Genomic DNA, 23,939 nt, shown 5'->3' with positions numbered 1-23,939 from the left:
GACTGAAGAAAACCTCGCATTCGTTGTGGTATTTATACTAGGAGTGTATGTGTAGGTACGTGTGTGGGTAAAAGTGTAGGTATAAAAATGTAGGTACAGATTTGTAAAAAAGGGGGTGTATCTACCTGTTAGAAAACAGGGTGTCAATAAGATACCTAAAGCCAGGAAAATTCCTACCGATTTGGTAGGTAGTCAATTGGTGTTTGTTGTGTTATTTTTTCCTGTCGATTTGGTAGGTAGTCAATTTGTGTTTTGTGTATTGTGTAATGTTTTGTTTGTGTTAGGTAAAAATTTAAACAGCCACGTGTACCCATTGCCCTGATCCTTGTTAAGTAGTTTTTTATTGTTTTGTTTGTAAATTTCTAAACTTTCTGCAACATCAAGTTTCCATGGGTTTGTAATGTGTCGTAAGAGTTTAATATTTGAAGTATTCAAAAAATGTCCTTCATTGAAAATATGTTCAGCAACTTTAGATTTAAAATGATGAATGAGTCCCTTGTCTGTGTCTTTGTGTGCTTTTGATACTTCCGTTACGTGTTCTTTGAATCGTGTGTTGAGTGTGCGTTTTGTTTGTCCTATGTATATTTTGTCACAGTGATTACATGTTACTTTGTAAACACCAGATTTTGTTAAGTTGTCCAACGGGTCTTTCGTAGATCCTAAGAGAGTTTGAAGTTGGTTAGCTTTGCTTGTGAAAACTAATTCAAAACCAAACTTTCTGAGAATTGGTCGGAGTTTTTTGGTGTCATTGTTGTAGTTTACAGTTATCCGTTTAAGTGTAGGTTCTGTCCGTGTCAGTGTAGTCAAAGAACGTCTGTATTGTTGTTGTGTCTTTTTTGTTGATGATCTGTTGTATTGTTTGTTTTGTGTAACCGTTCAACTGTGCTGTTTCGAAAATGTAATTAAGTTCTTTCGTTTTTCCTGTTTCACTAAGTGGAAGTGTCTGCATTCGGTGTATCATGTGATTGAAGGATGCAATTTTGTGTTGATGTGAGTGATTTGATGAATTTGGAATAGTGCGTTGAGTGTGTGTCGGTTTTCTGTAAATTTCGAAGGAAAGTGTTGATTCTTGTTTTACGATGAGTATGTCCAAAAATGGTAGTTGGTTGTTCTGTTCAATTTCACAAGTGAATTCAATGTTTTTGTGTGCATTATTGATATTGTTCAAGATTTCAGGTAAAAGATGTTTCTTAACAATGCTAAACACGTCGTCAACGTATCTCCACCAGACTTCAGGAAGCTGTTTGTTGTTTTCTAAGCGTTTTTCTAAATTTGCCAATTTGCCCTTCTCAACAAAGGTCTTAACTACGCAGTACACTCTAAACCAGATTCAACACAAACCATAATCGACATTGAAACAGCTATCAACACGAACAATTTACAGACACCACAGATTCAGGAAATCAGAACACAAACAGCTAACATTATTCAAAACACACAACAAAACAAATTGAACAAAGAACACCTGAAAGAACAACGAATAATCAAAGAACTTAACCAGAAACCAGTTTTCTATCTGAAAGCTGACAAAGGAAACAAAACAGTAATCATGAACAAAGAGGACTATGATGAAATAATGAATAACAAGATTCAAAATGGACCTTACCGAAAACAACGTACGGATCCTCTTCCAGGATTAGTAAGACGTGTTGACAAAACTCTCAAAGAGTCTACACCAGTTTTAGGAAGCGTCATTAAAAGCCTGAAAGAATCTAACCCTTCATTGCCAAGAATAAAAGGACTTCCCAAAGTTCATAAACCTGGAAATGAAATGCGTGAGATTGTTTCAGCAATTGGTTCACCTACACACAAAATTGCCAAATATTTAGTACAAGAATTCCAAAACATGCCTAAAAAATTTCACAGTAGATCTGTCAAGAATTCCGAACAATTCACAGAACTAGTACAGAATTTATCCGTTAACGACGATGAAATTTTAGTTTCATTCGACGTTAAATCACTATTTCCAAGCATTCCAATTAAAGAGGCCATTAATCTACTAGAAGATTGGCTTCTGAACCAATATGAAGATTCAGATTCAGATTGGATTAAGAAAGTTCGTACATACATCAAATTAACCAAACTTTGTATGGAAGAAAATTATTTTTCGTTCAGAAATGAAACCTACAAACAACTTAATGGCGCCCCCATGGGCAATCCACTTTCTCCATTTTTAAGTGAAATTTTTATGGCAAATTTGGAAAAACGCTTAGAAAACAACAAACAGCTTCCTGAAGTCTGGTGGAGATACGTTGACGACGTGTTTAGCATTGTTAAGAAACATCTTTTACCTGAAATCTTGAACAATATCAATAATGCACACAAAAACATTGAATTCACTTGTGAAATTGAACAGAACAACCAACTACCATTTTTGGACATACTCATCGTAAAACAAGAATCAACACTTTCCTTCGAAATTTACAGAAAACCGACACACACTCAACGCACTATTCCAAATTCATCAAATCACTCACATCAACACAAAATTGCATCCTTCAATCACATGATACACCGAATGCAGACACTTCCACTTAGTGAAACAGGAAAAACGAAAGAACTTAATTACATTTTCGAAACAGCACAGTTGAACGGTTACACAAAACAAACAATACAACAGATCATCAACAAAAAGACACAACAACAATACAGACGTTCTTTGACTACACTGACACGGACAGAACCTACACTTAAACGGATAACTGTAAACTACAACAATGACACCAAAAAACTCCGACCAATTCTCAGAAAGTTTGGTTTTGAATTAGTTTTCACAAGCAAAGCTAACCAACTTCAAACTCTCTTAGGATCTACGAAAGACCCGTTGGACAACTTAACAAAATCTGGTGTTTACAAAGTAACATGTAATCACTGTGACAAAATATACATAGGACAAACAAAACGCACACTCAACACACGATTCAAAGAACACGTAACGGAAGTATCAAAAGCACACAAAGACACAGACAAGGGACTCATTCATCATTTTAAATCTAAAGTTGCTGAACATATTTTCAATGAAGGACATTTTTTGAATACTTCAAATATTAAACTCTTACGACACATTACAAACCCATGGAAACTTGATGTTGCAGAAAGTTTAGAAATTTACAAACAAAACAATAAAAAACTACTTAAGAAGGATCAGGGCAATGGGTACACGTGGCTGTTTAAATTTTTACCTAACACAAACAAAACATTACACAATACACAAAACACAAATTGACTACCTACCAAATCGACAGGAAAAAATAACACAACAAACACCAATTGACTACCTACCAAATCGGTAGGAATTTTCCTAGCTTTAGGTATCTTATTGACACCCTGTTTTCTAACAGGTAGATACACCCCCTTTTTTACAAATCTGTACCTACATTTTTATACCTACACTTTTACCCACACACGTACCTACACATACACTCCTAGTATAAATACCACAACGAATGCGAGGTTTTCTTCAGTCGAGCACTTGACACTGAAGAAGTCTGTAAGTCACAGACGAAATAGGCCTATCTGTCCGAAGATAAGCACAGTAGTAGAATTAAAAGGAATTTGCCCGTACTTTCTAGTTTTTCTTTAAAAGAGTTATTCATTTTTTATTTTCTTTTGCAAAAGTGAAGTATTAGTGAAGCGTTTTTTAAATTAAACTAGAGTCTGAAGTAACAAGTTCTACTAAAAGCTCTAAAGTAATAGTAAAGATACGAAACTTTCTGAAGTGCCTCCAAAATCCCCCTGAGACGCTCCTAAATTCCCTTTAAACCGCCTCGAATCCCATGTAACGCATCTGAGAGATTCCGAAACCCTCGAAAACTCCTCCTAACGCTTCCGTAACGCCCCCGCCGAAAATGCTTTGAAAATTCCAGAAATGCCTCTAAAGTCCCCCTGAAACCCCTTGGGACCCCATGTATCGCACCTGAGACGCTCCGAAACCCCCGAATACTCCTCCGTAACGCTCCCGTAACGCCTTTGAATCACGCCGAAAATGCTCTGAAACTTCCTGAAATGCCTCCCACATCTCCCTGAAACCCCTTCGGACCCCATGGGACGCACCTGAAATTTTCCGAAACCTCCAAAAACCCCTCCGCAACGCCTCTGAAACCAGCTCAAAATGCTCAGAGACTTCTTGAAATACTACCAAAAACCCCTTAAGACCCACTCGCACCCCATCGAAATGGTGACAGATTCTCGTCAATTGTTGAACGATTTCCTACTATAGTCAAAATTTTAATTCATCTGTTACATATTCGTGAGATTTTCATGTTCAAGTGTTAAGCGAGTTTCAGAAGAGTTACGAAGGAATTCTAGGAAATTATTTAGGCTTCTAAAAGGGAGTTTCTGGGATGTTGCAAAGGAGTTTTAAGGTGTATCAAGGCTTTTCAGTGGCTTTCATGATGGTTGCGAAGGGGTTTCTGAACCATAACTGAAACTGAAGGGGTTTCTGAACCAGAAGGAAAACCTTTTGAAACACTCTTGGAACGCCCCTGAAATACTCTTACGTCCTGAAAGCCTCTAAATCGCCTCTAAAATCCCTGAAACCACATGAAAGGTTCATGAAACCCCATGGAATACCCTGATGCGCCCTCCTGGAATCCCATGAAACCCCCTGAAACAACCATGAAGCTCCCTTGGAACCACTTGAAAACCTCTGGAACGCTCATGAAACGCCTGAAACCTACTGAACTCCCTCAAAAGGTCTGTAATCTTCCTGGAACCTTACAAACCCCTCGGAACACCCTAGAATGCATCTAAAACCTCCTAGTCCTGTAGCCCCAGGAATATCTCTGGAACGCCTCCCTGAAACCCCACGGAACACTCACGAAACCCCCCGAACCCCCGGAGCGCCCCTATAATGCCACTGGAATCCTCTCAAACTCCCTGAAACGGCCCTGAAAATCTCTGGAAACCCCTCTTGTATTTGTATACCATCTGGCACAAAGATGCTTGAAAAAAGTCCATTACGAAAAGTTTTTGAACCGATCAGAAATTGAACCCGTTACCCTCAGCATGGTCTTGCTGAATGTTGGAGGAATTTATGCAAGAACCTTTATGAAATTTCTAAGGAAATCTTGTGAGCAATTTCAGAAGGGATTGCTGGATTGAATACTTGGAGAAATATATGGAAATAGAAGGATCCATGGTGGTGCACTTCTGTCCAATATCTGTTGAAATCCCTGGACGTCCATGGATTCATGGATGAATATCACAGAATGCCATGAAAATTCCTGAAGGAATTTTAGAAGGAGTTGCTGAAGTAATTCCAAGAATACCTGGAAAATAATCATGGTGGAATTCTTATAAGAATTTATTGATAAACTAGCTGGCCCGGCAAACGTTGTTTTGCCTGCCTACTGTGTTTTTGACATTCAGCTCTGTAGTAAAATGCCCCACAAAATGGAATTTCAAACTTTCTCGTTTTCGGTACGTTCACAGTCGATTTTCTCAATTATTTTTTTCGTATGAACACGTCGAAAAAACTCCAAAAGGTACCCTTGGAAGAAATTCTGGAGGAAGTTCTGGAGAAATACATGGAGGAATACCTGAAGGAAGTTCTGAAGGAATATCTTTAAGAACTTCTACAGGAATCTCTGGGTAAATGTCTGCTGGAATCATTGAAGAACAAAAAACATAAATGAACTTCTGGAGGATTTTTTGCGGAAATTTTCAATAGAATTCCTGGAACAGTGCTGAAGAAATCTCTGGAGGAGTTCATGAAAAAATTATCTATACGTATCACTGAAGAACCCCTGGAAGATTTTTATTTTAAAGAAACCGCTACACAATGGTCCACGAAACAGATTTACGAGGAAAGATGCATTCAGCGCCTTCAAATGATTTTTTAGACAAATATGGTATTCTACAAAGTTGCTTCTAAAAATAAGGCCCTCTTTCCAAACTTTTTTATTTGCAAGAATAACTAAATACATTCTTGGGGAAAGTTGTAAATCTATTAATTTTGAGCAATTTTGCCGAAGACAGTTTTTATGTAGCTTTAAAATTGACCGATTTAGAGGTATTTTTCTGAATAAGCTTAGAGTATGGTTCAAGAAAAACCGGTTTTCTTTTTCAGTTTCGATTTTTCATCAAAGTCGCCCAAGAAACACTTGTAGAGCATTCGAAAACGCGTCGTTTCGTGCACTGAGGTGGTCGTTATCTCTTTTGGTTCAATAGTTACGGGTGTTTTTCTTAAAAATTCATATTTTTTCGAAAAGGTTATATAACGAGTTGGGACATACATGAAAAAAATCTTTTGACAGCTTTCAAAAGAAGAAATGTTTTTATAAAACATATCAAAAAATAAGAGGGGTGTTATTTTTGTAACTATAAAAAAAAATACTAGAAGAGTTTAATTTTTTCTGGAAAATCATCAATATCTTTTGAACGGAATGACTTAGCAACATTCTCAGCGGACGAAAATGTGCGTTTTTAAGCTCTAAAAAAGGTTCTCAACTTTGATGAGAAGTTTTAAACAAAAAAGATAAAGCGTTCAAAATGGTTTTACCAAATTTGAAGCTTTTTCTTATTGTTTTCATAGGGTGACGCTAGAACAAATCGTTTTATTGCTTTATCTTTTAAATTCGAATTTTCAAATAAATATGGACCACCCTAATTTTCATGCACATTGGAAAGAGGGCCTTATTTTTAGAAACAACTTTGTAGAATACCATATTTGTCTAAAAACCCATTTGAAGGCGCTGAATGCATCTTTCCTCATAAATCAGGTTCGTGGACCACTGTGCGCTGGAGAGATTTCTGAGAGAAATACTGAAGACAACCCCGGAGACATTTTTTAAGGAACCCCTTTGGGGTTTTCTAAGAAAAATCCTATAAGATTTTCTGAAGTAATCTCTAGCCTTTGACAGCCCTGACAATATATGAAGAAGAAATTCCTGAAAGGATTACTTTATAAAAGAATTCCTGGAGTCATTTTTGAAGGGGGAACGTCAATGAATTACGTTACGTTTTGAGAAGGGAGGGGGGATTCTGCAAAGTATGAAAACTCAAAAGCAAATTTCAGCATTATTGAGTTGAAAATAGTAATTTTTTTGGTGCCGTCATTTACGGACTTCCTTATGAATCAATTAGGCCATTTTGTTAAAAATTATTTGGAAAAGTTAAGGTGGAACTGACATCCGTTAAAAATAATTCTGATGTAATATTCTAAGGATTTTTTGAAAAAAAAAACCTGGAGAAGTTACTAAAAGAATTTTGAACGCTTGGTTTTCTGTAAAAAAAACCGCGGTAAGAATGTCTAGGATCCCTGGATGGTTTTCTGAAAGAAATCCCGGTGAAAATTCTGGAATAATGCTTGGAGCAATTTCATATGGGAATGGAAAGTTTTCTTGAAGAATTCTTGGTGAAACTTCTGGAGGTTCCCTTAGGGTATCATCCAAAAAATACGGCCTTTACAAAAATTGGGGTTTTTTTTATACAAAAACGAGGAGGGAGGGTATTCATAAAATGTCAATTATAGCGTTATGTAGTAAATGGATGCTGCTTTGAGGAATTTCTGAAGAAAATTCTGCTTGAATTTGACGAAATTCATGGAAAGTTTTTGAAGAAATCCGTGTAAAATTTTCTGAAAGGAATCTTTGGAGGAAGCTATTGAAAATGTCCTGAAAAATTCCCTGCATTAAATTGAATTTTCAGTAGGTTTGAGAATCGAATTATCCGTCATCGGATAGGCGATTCAAAATCTCAACCATTAGACTAACTGGAGTTTGAGCGGCAATCTGCCAAGATAATTGTAAAGAAGTCTCCAAAAATATCTACGGAAATTCTCCAAGAATGTCCTACGTAAATTGCCATAAAAATCTTCTGAAAAATATGCCAAGAATGTGAAAGACGATGTGTTTGTAGACCTCATGAGAATACCACAAAGAATTTTGTTGATAAAAGTATTGCAGTAAGAAACCATTGAAAGAAATCATAAAAAAATATTGTAAAATATTATTATAAGCTCCCAAAAGAAATACGTCAAAATTTTGGAAAGATGACTGCTAGACATTTCTATAGATTTTACCGAATAAATTCACAACAAAATTGCCGAAGGAGTTCCATAGGAAATATCGATAACAATTCAAAAAATAAATACTCACAATTTTATTTCCGAAAAAAGTTTTAACAAACAATTTCCAAAAAAAAGTATAACTATAGCACAGAAATCACAAAAAAAAAAACAAAAAATGGCTAAATTCCTAAAAAAAAGTCCGTATGGATACGTCATATCAATAACCGCAACAATTCTCAAAGACATTGGCAAACAAATCACTGCTAAGAATTTTCGAAAAAAATCCCCAATGATACACAAAATAAGACTAAAAAGGTCCTGAACGAGCTGAAATACACTATGGCTGTTGGGAAGAGCTACAACCTGGCCAAACTTTTTAAGTATGGAAACTGCGGAAATTCATTCACTAGTATCATTAATGATATGGATGGAACCCCACGTAGTGGTCTCTCATTTAAAACCTAAAAAAATACAAACCAGAGTGTGCTAATTAGAGACGGGTATTCCTAACATGATGTACAAGACATCAAAGAAGGTTCAGATGATCACCCTGAAAATTTCGAGAATGCAACTTCCATACTCCCTGCACTAGCAGTTCATTTATATTGAAGCAGCACATGTTTGAGAGAAAAGAACAGAAAACAGAGCCTTAATCGACAACATCAGAACACGATTTCCGACGAAACGAATTTGGCTTATTGAATTGGATGGTTCAAAATCAAGTGTTCGTAATGTAGACGAAGTGTCTACCTCTTTGACATTAGATGGATTGAAGAAGGGTGATGCACTTTCAAATTTCTTGTTTGACATTGAACTCGAAGAAGTTGTTAGGAGATCTGGCGTAAAATCATATCAACTAGTTGCCTCCCATGTTTTTTGGCTTAGGAGATCTTAGAGCAGTGTGGAAGTTCTGAAGATGAAAGTGAGTATAGAATAATAAAAAACAGCTTTATGAATGTCCTAATGTAGAATTAGCTTCAGTTAAAACACACACGAGTAAGGCCAATGCAAATTTTATTTTTCTTTTATGTCCGAGACCTTTCATCGGATGCGAGGGCCTCCCCCTCCCCACCAAAATAAAGAATGAACAAAAAAAAAAGAAAAATAAAACACTAGAAAAACTAAAAATTATACCCACTATTGAAACAATATTTTATTTTATTTTATTATTAATTTCAACGCCAACATATCTCTGCATATTAAAACTAGAAGAATAGCCTATGATTAAAAGAAGGAAATACTTCTGATGATCATATTGGCAGTTAGAAACTTCCCTGAATTCTTTTGATCATGATTCATCCAAACGGCATTCGGCTAAACGACCCTTTCTGCCAGATGGCAGTCGGCCAAATAGCGTTCGGCCAAACGACATTCGGCCAAACGGCATTCGGCCAACTGGCCGGACACCAATGTGGTGCTATGAAAATCGTTGTAAACACCCCAACCAACCAAATTATCTAACTTTAAACTATATGTAATGTAAAAAAAAAGGTTTCGAATGAACCTCCTGTAATCTCGTCGAGGACTTTGACAGGATTATGAATTCTCCTGCTGAACCTCGTGTTTATAGTACATCCTCCTGATCAGATTAACTTCGTACAAGAAAACTACTTGCTCCGATCCTGTTACACCAAACCCAGCATAAAAGTCAAAGGATAACGTGTCAGCAACGTGTAAGCTGGATTCAAATTGAAACGCTTCCTACACTCATGCACCACCACCGCCGCCAAGATGATTGGAAAGACATTCCACGCTCTTGCAGTAAGGGAAAAACTTTTTCCAGCTTCCATCCCCCACATATGGCACACCACGAAATGTTCAACGAGTCTCGGTTGGTCGGTCGAAAATTTCTCCCATCCTTGAAAGAAGTGTGAACAAGCTTCTTTGAAGAACGATCAAACTTTTAACGAATCGCAGAAGGTTCTCCCATACCTACAAACAACCAACCATCGGTCGCGTCGCCTTCTATTCCCGCCCGGTTCGTCCGGTCATCATCATTGCTGTATGGGACTGACTGTGCGGACTAGAGTAAACCGAAATTCGGAAATCAAAAGCCATTCTTTCACACTTTGCGCACAAGGACGACAGCCGCAATAGTGATGGGTGGCAGGAAAAGGACAAAGGGTCCCCAAAAGATGATACAAATTTTTGCTTAAATTGCCACTTTTGACTCTCGTTACGATGATGCGATGGTGGTGCGGTGGCTGGCTGGCTGGGGGGAGAGAACAATTTTCCAGCTGACTCTCGAATTCAGGATGGAATTTCGTTCCGGTCCGAGCTGGGATGGTTCGTTCTTTTTGATATCTTTCGTCGCAGTCTCTTTTTCAAGTTACTGGGGGTTGAACTTTCCTTCGAGATACCGACCGACGACGATGCCGACAAATGGTGCCAGGAATGTCCACTTTTTTCTGATTTGTGTGAACAGGAACGTTTTCACAGTTCAGTCAATTGGGGTGGAGGGGTGGGGGGATGAGGATGCTGTCATTGGAATGTTTCGTTTCAGTTCGACGGCTAGCCGTGATTTGTGACTTTATTTGAGCGATGAACTGAGGTTAAATGGAGGAATTTCTATCAGGAATGGAATTCGGAAATTACTGATGTCATATCTTCGGAAATTTCGAGTCAAACTTTATCATTCTTAATGACCTAAATTGAAAACAAACCTGTACCTTGAACAATATGAAAAGATATAAATTTCTCGATTTTTACTTTGGCTATCAAAGCCAAGTGGAAATACCAAAGTTTGATTGCTCTGACATTCATGCACACAACAGAAACACGTGTTTAATGAACAATTTAAGATATGAATTATGAAAAGAAATCCACGTGCTCCGGTGGGAATTGAACCCATGAATCCCAATTCGCTAGACGAGCGCTTTTTTCCTCCAAGCTACGGAGCCATTTGACCATCTCCGTGTCCTGAAGGTACAGTGTGTACATGAATGTCAGAGCCAGGGTTCCTGATTTCCACTTTGCATTTTCTTCCACATTCGAAGCCAGTCAGCAGCTGTTGTCTGTTTAGTTTGTGTCAGCGACGATAGCATACTCCGGCGAACGGTTGGAATCCACACTTGGATATTATTCATTTGTCCGCATTTGCATCGCAAGCGATCGAACGGAGATGCGATTCATGAGTGATACGTGCGATATTGTGCATAAGATTTTTTTTTATGTATTCAAAGAATATTTACCAATTGTGTACCCCCTTGTAACCCTCTTGGATTCCCTGAAACGCCCATGAGATTCCCTGGCGCCCCTTGAGACCTCCTGAGACGCTATTGAGACACCCTTAAACGCCCTTAGGTCTCCTGGTACACCCTGGTACCCCTTGAGACCATTTGAAGTGCTCCTGAGGGCTCCTGGAGCCCCTTTGAGAACCCCTAAAGCACCCCTGATACCATTGAAACTTTCTTAAATGCTCCTTAAACTTCCTGGTACTACATGAAATCACCTTGAAACACCTCTTCAATCTCCTGATACCCCGCTGAGTCCCCTTGGGACTCCCTGAAACGCCTCTGCAATTTCTCTTGCTCACACCTGTAAACGTCTCCTGGCCCCCGTTGCCATAGTTATCGTCATTATTACATTTTCTTATGTAAAATATTGATTCTGTGAAAGCATATTTGTCCCATGTGCATTTTTGGCTATATTGAGATTTTGCAGCCTATGAACATAAATCATAGTGTACTATCATATAGGAAAATAAAAATAGGTAGTTTGCTCCGAAAATTGTCGAAAAAACGCAACGCCGATTTGTAACATTCTAAAAAGTGGACGCATAAGCATTACGTTTCATTGGAAAACCTATGGAACATTAAAACCGCTCTAAAGCAAAAATTAAAGCTCAAATTCGAAATTGGTTGATATTAGAACACGATTCGGTACTTATACTTTATAGTAGAGACAATTTACTTTTTTGAACTTTGGACGCGATTTTCTCGATTGTCTGTTTTTGCACATGTGACATTTATGCGTCCACCGGCAGTATAGCTCTCCATCTTTTAATGCAGGTCATAATAACATGCATAAAAGTACCCTACATAAAAAAAGGTTTTGGTGTAGTTATTCGAGGGCCAACAGGGTTAGACATAAATGTTGTGACAGCTTGTTCTACGGTTTTTTGTCGTGAGTCCTACTTCTTGTTGCCCCTATTTACAATAGTCCTGTACAGCAGGTTGAACTTGCTCGAAGTTGCTGCATCTTGCTCTTACCCATTAGTCAACAAACGGGTAGGAGAGTAGGATGCAGCAACCTCGAGCAAGTTCAACCTACGTCGTTGAACACTTGCGAACTGCGCCTTCTCACCGTAGGTCCAAGTGACCGGGGTGCCTGCCACGAAGCTGTGCAGCCCCCGTTTGTTTCGCAACGAATCTGGTCTACGTGGTTTGTGTTCCGGCCATGGCTGACGCTTTCTCCTCAGACACACTTTTCGCCTATATAACCATGGGGTTCTTGCTGAGCCGGCTATCAAGCTGCCCGTTTCGACTGCATACACGACGGCTTCTGCTTTTTTCTTTACGCTGTCTCCCAGGGATGGAAAATGATGAAGATTGCAGCTGAGCAGACACAAACTAAAACAAACCTACTCGTGAACAACAGGGGCCCGAGAATACTCGGCGCTTCTTTACTCGTCAGTAAACGAAGCTGGCAATTCCTTGTCTGTGGTTCGCGAAGCTTCTCTGAGCTTTTTCCATTTTGATGAAAAACGCAATATCTCGACTGGTTGGTAGTGCTGCTTTTCAGGATCAATGAAGCGTAAAGCATTAGTTTGTGATGGATAATCACTGGATTTGCTATTACAACCACACTAAAATGCTCCTCCACTAGGTAAATAAATACTCATGAGTGTTGTAAGGTTGCAACTCTCAAAACCCATTTTTCCCATCAACTATACCCCCGTCCGTTCGTGTGGAACACATCGGTTCTGCTGTAGTATGGATGATCTTGACCACTAACACTACAGCCATTGTGTACGAACAGCGTGAGAAGAGAGAAGAAACTGCATTCGTTGGGGTCAAGAAACGATAGGAGCCAACTAGAGTTTAGCATTAAGATAACGATCAAGTAGATCAAACTTCGGTCATAGGACCATTATTTTGTTAGAATTAAGTAAATAAATGTTGAATGTTTAGTGTGTAGCTAAATAAAGTGTTTTGAGTAATAATGTAAAGTGTAGAATGTGTGTTCAATAAACTGTATGTGATGTGTGTTATATGATGCCAAAAACAAGTTTTTAACTCGCCCGACCGGAAGAAGACGACCAACAATTCCGCCCCGAACCATCAAGCAAGGTTCCAATTCCCACTCGAAGTCCACCCAGGATCCAAGAACCAGTTCCGAGGTACAACAAGTGTTTTAGTTTTCGTTTTGCTTCTTACTCACGAAGCAAGCGGGTGCGAATAAACTCACACACTGTTTACTCTCGGAATCATGAGCCTTGTGTTGGGTTTTCACTCGCGAATTGTTTCACGATGAGAACAATTCCATCACTGCTCCAGACCGCAATCGCTGACCTCGACCAGCTCGGTCTTGCTGTCCCATTTTGGCTAACGATTGAGATCTGATTCCATCGTGACCAGCACGAGTTCTTCGATCTGTAGTGCGATTCTGACCTCGGAAGCACTTCAAGGTCTTCTCCAGTCACTTGTCTGCAGGCCGCTTTGTCATCGTCGACTGACCTCACTTTTTCCGCTTTGTTCCTTGCTGCAATGCGATTTCCGGATGCTCTCGGAGAAATAATTTTCTTCCTGAGAAGGACGGACATCTCGCCTATGAGAACGAAAATGAGCGCAAGAGCCTCCTCGACGCGACACTCACCACGTTCTTTCGCTCTTCTCTGAAACTTTTTTCGTGTGATCGTGGTCGCTCGTGACAGAGAGTCGTTGTCAGTGGAATCTGTGCTGTCTGATAATTGCTGGATTTTCTGCATTGGTTGGCGTATTAATCTATTTGGTGCACACTGGCGAGAAGAGTGACGAGGAGTGGTGAATTTGAAGTCTAGTTTCATATACAGTAGTGGTTTGATTTCAAAGCTTTCTTCTAAAATAGGTATCTTCAAAATTCGCCAGTGTAGCCAGTGTGTCAATTGCTAACATAGTGAGTTATTGAGTGAATTTATGAGTGAAGCGAATGGATGAGAAAGTGAGTAGGTGAATGAATGACCTGATAAGTAGATTAGATGGATAGTGAACATTGTGAGGGTTCTGGTCAAATTCTACGGTCCATACAAATTTCCAATATTCTGTATGAACAAAACTCGCTTATTTAATCATGTCTGACGTTTCGGTCATATCTAGGAACTTCTCCAGGAATTCAATTATTGCAGATAATTTGTCAAGCGTTGTTGTGTTCGGTTATGATTCGATAAGGGCCTGTCCATATATTACATTTCCACGATTTTCCGACACCCCCTCTCCCTTGTAAGATTTTTTGTATGAGAATCAAAATACTTTTGTATGGATCGTTAGATTTCTCAAACCTTCCCCCTCTCCCCATAAACCCTTACGGAATTAATGGACAGCCTCTAACGTTAAAAACCCCTTCCGGAGTTTTACCCCTCTGGTATTTGACATCTCCCACTGGATCGATCATAATTGATAACACCGGATGCAATTTATCGTGTTGCGAGTGATATACGTCTCAAACAAAGATATGTGAATTCACTATCAGGAGTATGATTGAAAGTCTAATAATTATTTTGTCAAAACAGTTAAGTGGCCTCACAATATTCTATATTTTCTATCAGTAGCATACTATGTTATATCCAGTCACATTGTAGGATATGTGTGAAACGGCTGTCCAAGATTCAAGAAATCCCCTAAAAAACTCAAAATATGTAATTGTTGAATTCTTACCAGATCTAATTCATCAGCAAAGTTTCTCATTTTTCAATCCTACCAATCCCAAGGTCTCAAACCTCAAACCCTAAATCGTAAAAATGCACAAATACCGCACAACTCAACCACAAAAAAGCTGCCTTGAACTATGCGCTCCATACTGCAGTAAAAGATGTCATCCAAAAGAAGTAACATGCACAAACACACAAACACCACGTCGGACAAGATATGGCCACCTTTTTGGCTCGGATTCCTTGTTCCCCATCTGCTGGCTGCGGAGAGAACACACGGAAACGACAGAAAAACAACTCAAACGGACATGAACGGCCTCGGATCGCACATTACTTCTTCACAACTCTTGGCTGTCGGAGCAGCTTGGTTGGCAAGGAGGTCAGAACCTTTTGGCTTTGGTTGGCAGTTTGCCTCATGTCCACTCGTCGTCGGAGAGCTGCAGCTGTCATGTTCTTTTTGTTGCTCCTGAGGAAAGATTGGCACCAGAACAGTCAGGCAGGACCCGGTGTCTTGGAATGCCACTGCGCAAATGGGGGCAGGGGCAGGCGGATACATGATCGGTCCCGTTATGTGAGCAGCGCAGGATGAGGAAGATACTTGGCCTTATCATCCAGCTGCTGAAGCGTGGCGAAGAATCTCAATCTCGGTGCTCGTCTCGTCGCTACTAATTGATGACAAAATTTTTGCCCAACTTGAGATAAAGCCCGTTTCGTTTTGGCTGGTTCCAGGCCGATCTTCGCTGCTTCTGACCCGAGTGACACATTGCAAGCATTAAAATGTTATTGCTTCGATGCATGTCGGGATGTGAGGTATGCTGCGAGTGTCCGGGAAAATTTATTTGGCATTTGTCCACCGTAAATTGCTTGCTGAATGGCTGTCGTTTCGTCACTCTGCTGTGGAGAATTTGAGCTACGTGTGAATTGATTTGCACTCGTTTATGTAATTCTTTGGAAGCTGTGTCGACTATTAGGAATAAAAATGTATTTATTCTATCTTCTATCTTCAATCTTCTATCTTCTATCTTCTATCTTCTATCTTCTATCTTCTATCTTCTATCTTCTATCTTCTATCTTCTATCTTCTATCTTCTATCTTCTATCTTCTATCTTCTATCCTCTATCTTCTATCTTATATCTTATATCTTATATCTTCTATCTTCTATCTTCTATCTTCTATCTTCTATCTTCTATCTTCTATCTTCTATCTTCTATCTTCTATCTTCTATCTTCTATCTTCTATCTTCTATCTTCTATCTTCTATCTTCTATCTTCTATCTTCTATCTTCTATCTTCTATCTTCTATCTTCTATCTTCTATCTTCTATCTTCTATCTTCTATCTTCTATCTTCTATCTTCTATCTTCTATCTTCTATCTTCTATCTTCTATCTTCTATCTTCTATCTTCTATCTTCTATCTTCTATCTTCTATCTTCTATCTTCTATCTTCTATCTTCTATCTTCTATCTTCTATCTTCTATCTTCTATCTTCTATCTTCTATCTTCTATCTTCTATCTTCTATCTTCTATCTTCTATCTTCTATCTTCTATCTTCTATCTTCTATCTTCTATCTTCTATCTTCTATCTTCTATCTTCTATCTTCTATCTTCTATCTTCTATCTTCTATCTTCTATCTTCTATCTTCTATCTTCTATCTTCTATCTTCTATCTTCTATCTTCTATCTTCTATCTTCTATCTTCTATCTTCTATCTTCTATCTTCTATCTTCTATCTTCTATCTTCTATCTTCTATCTTCTATCTTCTATCTTCTATCTTCTATCTTCTATCTTCTATCTTCTATCTTCTATCTTCTATCTTCTATCTTCTATCTTCTATCTTCTATCTTCTATCTTCTATCTTCTATCTTCTATCTTCTATCTTCTATCTTCTATCTTCTATCTTCTATCTTCTATCTTCTATCTTCTATCTTCTATCTTCTATCTTCTATCTTCTATCTTCTATCTTCTATCTTCTATCTTCTATCTTCTATCTTCTATCTTCTATCTTCTATCTTCTATCTTCTATCTTCTATCTTCTATCTTCTATCTTCTATCTTCTATCTTCTATCTTCTATCTTCTATCTTCTATCTTCTATCTTCTATCTTCTATCTTCTATCTTCTATCTTCTATCTTCTATCTTCTATCTTCTATCTTCTATCTTCTATCTTCTATCTTCTATCTTCTATCTTCTATCTTCTATCTTCTATCTTCTATCTTCTATCTTCTATCTTCTATCTTCTATCTTCTATCTTCTATCTTCTATCTTCTATCTTCTATCTTCTATCTTCTATCTTCTATCTTCTATCTTCTATCTTCTATCTTCTATCTTCTATCTTCTATCTTCTATCTTCTATCTTCTATCTTCTATCTTCTATCTTCTATCTTCTATCTTCTATCTTCTATCTTCTATCTTCTATCTTCTATCTTCTATCTTCTATCTTCTATCTTCTATCTTCTATCTTCTATCTTCTATCTTCTATCTTCTATCTTCTATCTTCTATCTTCTATCTTCTATCTTCTATCTTCTATCTTCTATCTTCTATCTTCTATCTTCTATCTTCTATCTTCTATCTTCTATCTTCTATCTTCTATCTTCTATCTTCTATCTTCTATCTTCTATCTTCTATCTTCTATCTTCTATCTTCTATCTTCTATCTTCTATCTTCTATCTTCTATCTTCTATCTTCTATCTTCTATCTTCTATCTTCTATCTTCTATCTTCTATCTTCTATCTTCTATCTTCTATCTTCTATCTTCTATCTTCTATCTTCTATCTTCTATCTTCTATCTTCTATCTTCTATCTTCTATCTTCTATCTTCTATCTTCTATCTTCTATCTTCTATCTTCTATCTTCTATCTTCTATCTTCTATCTTCTATCTTCTATCTTCTATCTTCTATCTTCTATCTTCTATCTTCTATCTTCTATCTTCTATCTTCTATCTTCTATCTTCTATCTTCTATCTTCTATCTTCTATCTTCTATCTTCTATCTTCTATCTTCTATCTTCTATCTTCTATCTTCTATCTTCTATCTTCTATCTTCTATCTTCTAACTTCTATCTTCTATCTTCTATCTTCTATCTTCTATCTTCTATCTTCTATCTTCTATCTTCTATCTTCTATCTTCTATCTTCTATCTTCTATCTTCTATCTTCTATCTTCTATCTTCTATCTTCTATCTTCTTGTTTCTATCTCCATATCAATACTTGCAGCACATCGGAGATGTACTACAAAAATCCATGTATCCATGGACACGTTAACGGCAGGGATCCCATCATATCGTAATGAGATGACTGGCCTCTTCTCCGCGCAACTTCTATCCCTACCTCCCTGTAATACCGAACGGAAACTGCAAGCAACCTTAAAGTTCGTGTAACCAACCCCGTTGTGAACTTTGGTCATAAGCGGACAGAAAAGGGGGGGGGGGGGTTGCTTCTTCAATCCAGAGCGTATGTTCTCCAGGAGGAGCGATCCTCGACAGCGTCTGCTGTTGGAGGCGGCGAATGTTAGGGCGGCTGATCGATATCCGAGTCCCAGGGAAGGACCAGCTTGTGGTCATCTTGAAGTCTGGAAAGTTTAGGGGTTGGTGTCCAGCCCAGACAGCCATATAATCTAATGGGCGTATTTACGATAATAGTATAACGATAACAGCGACAATCACATTTCAGTTACAAAGAAAATGAGTGAATCCAGAATCTAGTTAACCTTTTACGTTCCATTCAATGACTTCGATCACTCATTCCGCTATTTTATTCAATACGTTTATCTAAACTTCCAGCAGATCCTCTTTCTCAACATTCTCGTCGCATCACATCAAATGACGCAATCATCTAATCACAATGCTCTCTTCTCACTCTTTCTCAGATCGCTTCAACCGTCGGAATTCCACACCGCATTCAGGACGACCACTCCGCGCACCGCGCACATAATTCCGATTACGCGCTCTGAAGGCCGGGAGTTCACTAATCACAACCGCAAACAATAGCTCCCTTCCAGTCCTTACCCCCGGTTACCTTCGCCTGAGCTGGTGTCAGAACAAGTACCCTACACCGCCGCCGCCGCCGTACACAACAGCCCTCGATCAGTGGGATAATTTATCAACCCGCAATCCACGCGCGATCCCCAATCAATCAATCAATCAATCAATCATCCACCGGGCCGGGACCCCGTCTTGATCGTGGTCATCTCTCGAGGAACGGATCGATTGATCCCGCGCGCGAACTCTGTGTGCGGCGATCCTTCGCGTCTAGCGAGCGCGTCAAGCGGAGCGCAAGTGAAGAGGTGATAAATCAACAATCAAAGAGAAACGATAACAACGTCGGGCCCTAACTAGAATCACGTACGCAGCGGCCTCAGCGACGGCAGTCACGATCAACCTAGCGCAGCTTCCATTCTGCACGATGATGATGGATGGGACCGCACCACTATGCTGTGAATATTTCTGCACCATCGTTGTTGGGCCCTTCTCGGTGATGGCAAGTGGAAGCCCGTGAACGCGCATAATTTGATTTTACCTTGTGTTACGCGTGTGTGTTTCTGTGCGATCGTAGTGTTGTGTTTTGTGTTTTGCAAGTGAAGAATTGTTTGTTCGAAACATCGAGATATCACTCTTACCCCGTAGTGAGAGGTTTGTGTTGTATTTTCGCACGCCGTCGTCAGTTGCAGAGGAATCCAGTGGAAACGGCTTCACAATGTACTGCCTTTGCCGATCATCGAAGACCATCGCGGTGCGGATCGTACTGCTGGATGAGACCGACTTCCTGCATGAATTACAGGTAGGTGCTTTAACCCTTTGAAGCCGGAATTTTTCCAAGCGTTTCTACGTTTTTCTGTAGTTTTGGTGGTCAATAACGGAAAAACGGTAGAATATTATGCAGAATATTTTTTCTGGATATTTTAGGTTATCCAAACTATTCTTGAATTTTGATTCTAAAGTCTAAGGGTGTAACGGTAACTTCTTTCTTTATACAAAGCTACGATTTGTTATCTATCATGTCCAGTAAGTCTTCGGAAAGGTTAATAGACAATATCAGATCAGTCAGGATATCCTAGGTCATCCAAACTGTTCTTGAGTTTAGATCCTAAAGTCTACGGGTGTAACGGTAACTTCTTTCATTATACAAAGCTACGATTTGTAGTCTATCATGTCCAGTAAGTCTTCTGAAAGTTACACTGGTTGTTTTTATCAACTAAGCTTCATAACAGTAAGGAAGCTCATAATATCCCAAAAATATAAAAAACGCTTATTGTTCCTCTAACTGCTTTGGTAAGTACAGTGGATTATGTAACACCACTTAACGTAGTGGCAAAAGCTATTATCACAAGTCTAGACCTGAAGCTATGGTCTCCGGAGTAGTGTTGTTGATCTGGAATATCTCATAACTATCAAGAAATGACTCAAGATATGCCAGTGGGATTACAGATTGCAGTCTATAGTTCATTGTGAGAATAACTTCTGTTACTATCAAGAGCTAAACTTCAGCATAGTTTGGACGATCCTCAATGTCCCAAAGGTTCATAATGATATATAAGTAGTAGACTTCAGTCACCGCGATTGATTATGAAACGTTACTCAGTATGTCAGATATAGCTGATGTAGTGTAGACCTGAAGTTCTAAACTCAAAGATAGTTTGGCTGACCGCGAGCATTCCCATAGTGTCTCTAAATGAAATTTGAGATTTCAAGAGCTTCACGCATCTCAGCAGATTATGCTATGTCATTATTTATAGTGGAAACACATAAAGTGTTTCTTGTAGATTTGAAGTACTTCATTACAGAACAGTTTGGACGACCCTGAATGCCCCAAAGGTTTATAATAAAAAAGTAGACTTCAGATTGGTCCAGTAACCACGCATAAATATGCAACGTTACTCAGTATAGCAGATATGGCTATTGTTACCAGTTTAGATCTGGAGTCCTGAACTCCAAGGTAATTTGGCCGACCTGGAATATCCCTGTAGTGCCTCTGAATGACATTTGAAATTACAAGAGCTTCGTGGATCCCAGCAGATTGTGCAATACTATTATTATGGTGAAAACACAAACAGTTATTTTTGTAGATTTGAAAGTTTTCATTATAGAACAGTTTGGACAACCCTGGATGCCCCAAAGGTTTATATTAACCTAGTAGACTTCAGATTGCTCCAGTCACTGCGGTTGATTTTGCAACGTTACTCAGTATAACTGATATGGCTACTGTTACGAGTGTAGACCTGAAGTTCTGAACTCCAAGGTAGTTTGGCTGACCTGGAATATCCCTACAGTGCCTACAAATTACATTCTAGATGACAAGAGCTTCACGGATCCCAGTAGGTTATGCAATGCTATTATGTGTGGCGAAAATACATGACATTATTCTAGTTGATTTGAAGGACTTCACTATATCACAGTTTGGAACACCTAGAACATCCCAGAACATAAATCACGTTTTGATATTCTTGACGAAATCTCAATGAATACATATAAACGTAACCCAGCTATTTCGTTTTTCCAGAAATTCCATGAGAATATATTTTTCTCCATATATTTGTTAAGAATGTTCATTACCTCCAGGAAAACCACCAGAAATTCCAGGGTTCTCTCAAGAATGATCGATTTTTCTCTGGAATTCTTACAGGGATCCCTTGAATGACTTCAGCAAGAATTCCTCCAAAGATTTTCCAGGTGTCTCTTTAGAATGTACTGCTGTCCATGTATTCCTTTGAACATTTCTTTAGGAGTTCCTCTAGAGATTCTTTCAAAAATTCCAATAAGATTTTTTCTTTTGGGTTTGTTTCGAAGTTTCCGAAATAAAATCTCAAAATAATGTACCCTAAAAAATCATGCTGTGATTCTTTCAGAAATATCAGCGAGGATTGTTTAAGAAATTCGATCATGTATTCCTAATGAAATTCCTGAGAATTTTTTTCAGGAATACTATCAGAATTTTCTCTGGATTTTTTTCTAAAAATTTCTCTAGAAATTCTTCAGTGAATTCCTCCAGGGATTTATCAAGAAATATCATATTGCAAATCGAGCACATATTTCTTCACAGATTCATGCAGGAGATCATCCCGCGATCAAGCAGGGATTCGTCTACGGATTTATGAAGCAGTTCCTTTGGGGATTCCTGTAAAGATTTTTGCAGAAATTTTTCTAGGGATTTCTTTAGAAATTCAGATTTTTTTTTCAGAAAATCTTTAAGAAACTTATGGGAATTTCTACGGAGGATACCATAGTGATTACTTTAAAAATTTATTCAGTCATAACTTCAGAAATTGCTTCAGGAAATTTTGTCCAGGAATCTCTCCAGAAAATGTTCAAGAATCCAAAGAGATATTTTTGGAGGAATCATAGTAGCAGTTTTAAAATAAGTTGTTGGAATTTCTGCGAGAATCCCTGAAGGAATTCCTCAAGGTAACACCGGAAAACCCATGGGCGAATTTCCCAAGAAATCTCTTGCTAAAAATAACCCTTAAGTAGTTTAGTTTACTTTAAGGATATTTCTGAAGCAATTTCTGCAAAAACTTAGAAACAAATTAGTTGAAAGGGGCTGCTCATAAACGTAGATCAAATTTGGGACATCTCAGATCCCCCTGCACCCTGGTAGACTTTCTTCCATACATTTTAAAAATTTGTTTAGAGCACGGACTTTGGCCAGGCCCTCCTCCCCCCAAAACAGCCCCAAAAACTATGGAAAGAATCCCTGGAGGAATTTCCGAAGAAATATCCCGAGTCCTGTGGAAATCCTGAGAAAATGTTTTGGAGGAAAATCTGGAGAGTTTCAGGAAAATCACAAAAGGAGTTCCAGGCAAAGCTTTTGAAGGAAAAAATATTGGGTAACTGGGTTATTTCTTTTGGGAACTTGAGGCGTACAAGAATTAATTGCGAAATTTTGAGAAAAGTCTGGTAGAAGTCCTTATACAAAATTCTTAGAAAAAAATCTGGAATTATTTCTGGAGTGCACGCTTTTTCGAGGGAATCTCTCTGGAATATCTGTAGTTACATCTGAAAAAAACCTTTTGTGAAGATTTCTTTGAAAAACTTTGGAGAAATTGGTAACGGAATTCTTGTAGAAATTTCTAGTATTTATTTGAATTTCTGAATTTATTGGAACCCTTGGAGAAATTCCTAGTCGTATATTTGGAAGTAATACTGGGGAATTTTCTGGGGAAATACAAGGAACAAACTCCTGGAAGAATCTCTGTTTGAATTTCTACAGTTATCCATAGAAAAATGCTGGCATCAAATAAAGTTACAATGCATGAGTGAATCAATGAAAAACTTCTTGAATACATTTCTGTAGCAGTTTCCAATAGAAGCTTTAGTCACTTCCTTAAGAAATACCTGGATGAGTTTATGCAGAAAGACATGTTTGAATTGCTGAAGGAATCTCTAGTCGATTTCCTGAATAAATCGCTGAAAGAATCGAAGAAGGAATCTCTGGAGGAGTTTCCATAGGAATCTCCAAAAGATTTTCTGAAATGATTCTTAGAGGAGTTTTGGAAACAATTTTTGCAGAATTTCCTAAATAATCGAGGGTCCTTAGAGTAATATCTGAAGGAAGTCCTTATGAAATTTCATGAAGAATCCCTGGTAGAACTTTTTATTTATTTTTTTGCTGCAATGTCTGAAAAAAATTATGGGAGTTTTTGTGAATGAACTCCAAGAGAAACTTCTGAAGCAATCTATGGAATGACTTTGCAAGAAATCCATAGATGATTTCAAAAGGAAACGTCGGAGAAATTTATTAGGGAATTTGAAAGGTTTTATGAAATAATGTCTGTAGAACTTTCTGAAAAATCCTGCAAGAACCTCTAAAGAAAACTTTGGAGAAAATGCCTTATGAGACCCTGGAGGATTTTGTATGGAACCCTGGAAATCATGGAATTCATGTCGTGATTTTGGAAGGAATCTATACATGGTTTTCGAAAGCAATACTTGGAGACATATATGAAGGATTTTCTGTAAAAAACTCGGAAAAAATCCTGCGATAATTTTGGAAAAAATGCGTAATGAGTCTTTGGAGGACTTTTTTAACGAATACTTTAAAGATTTTTTGGAGAAAACTTTGAAGAAATTTCTAAAGCAATCGTTAGAAG

The 23,939-nt window shown here is 38.3% G+C and overlaps 1 protein-coding gene across 3 annotated transcripts in view; it reads left to right on the top strand.

The window, feature by feature from the left end:
- The window catches only part of LOC109425336 (band 4.1-like protein 4A), a 657,887-nt gene that overhangs the window by 241,985 nt on the left and 391,963 nt on the right, over positions 1–23,939 (top strand). For all 3 annotated transcript variants that reach the window (XM_062846491.1, XM_062846488.1, XM_062846489.1), the window contains exon 2: positions 18,723–19,633. In XM_062846491.1, the coding sequence (XP_062702475.1) occupies positions 19,550–19,633 (84 nt within the window). In that variant the 5' untranslated portion in view covers positions 18,723–19,549. The remainder of the gene's footprint in view (positions 1–18,722; positions 19,634–23,939) is intronic.

This window comes from Aedes albopictus, chromosome 1, assembly GCF_035046485.1.
Source record: "Aedes albopictus strain Foshan chromosome 1, AalbF5, whole genome shotgun sequence".
Lineage (NCBI taxonomy): Eukaryota > Metazoa > Arthropoda > Insecta > Diptera > Culicidae > Aedes > Aedes albopictus.
Note: the sequence above shows the minus strand (reverse complement) of the source record. Positions and strands in the feature narration are given on the sequence as shown.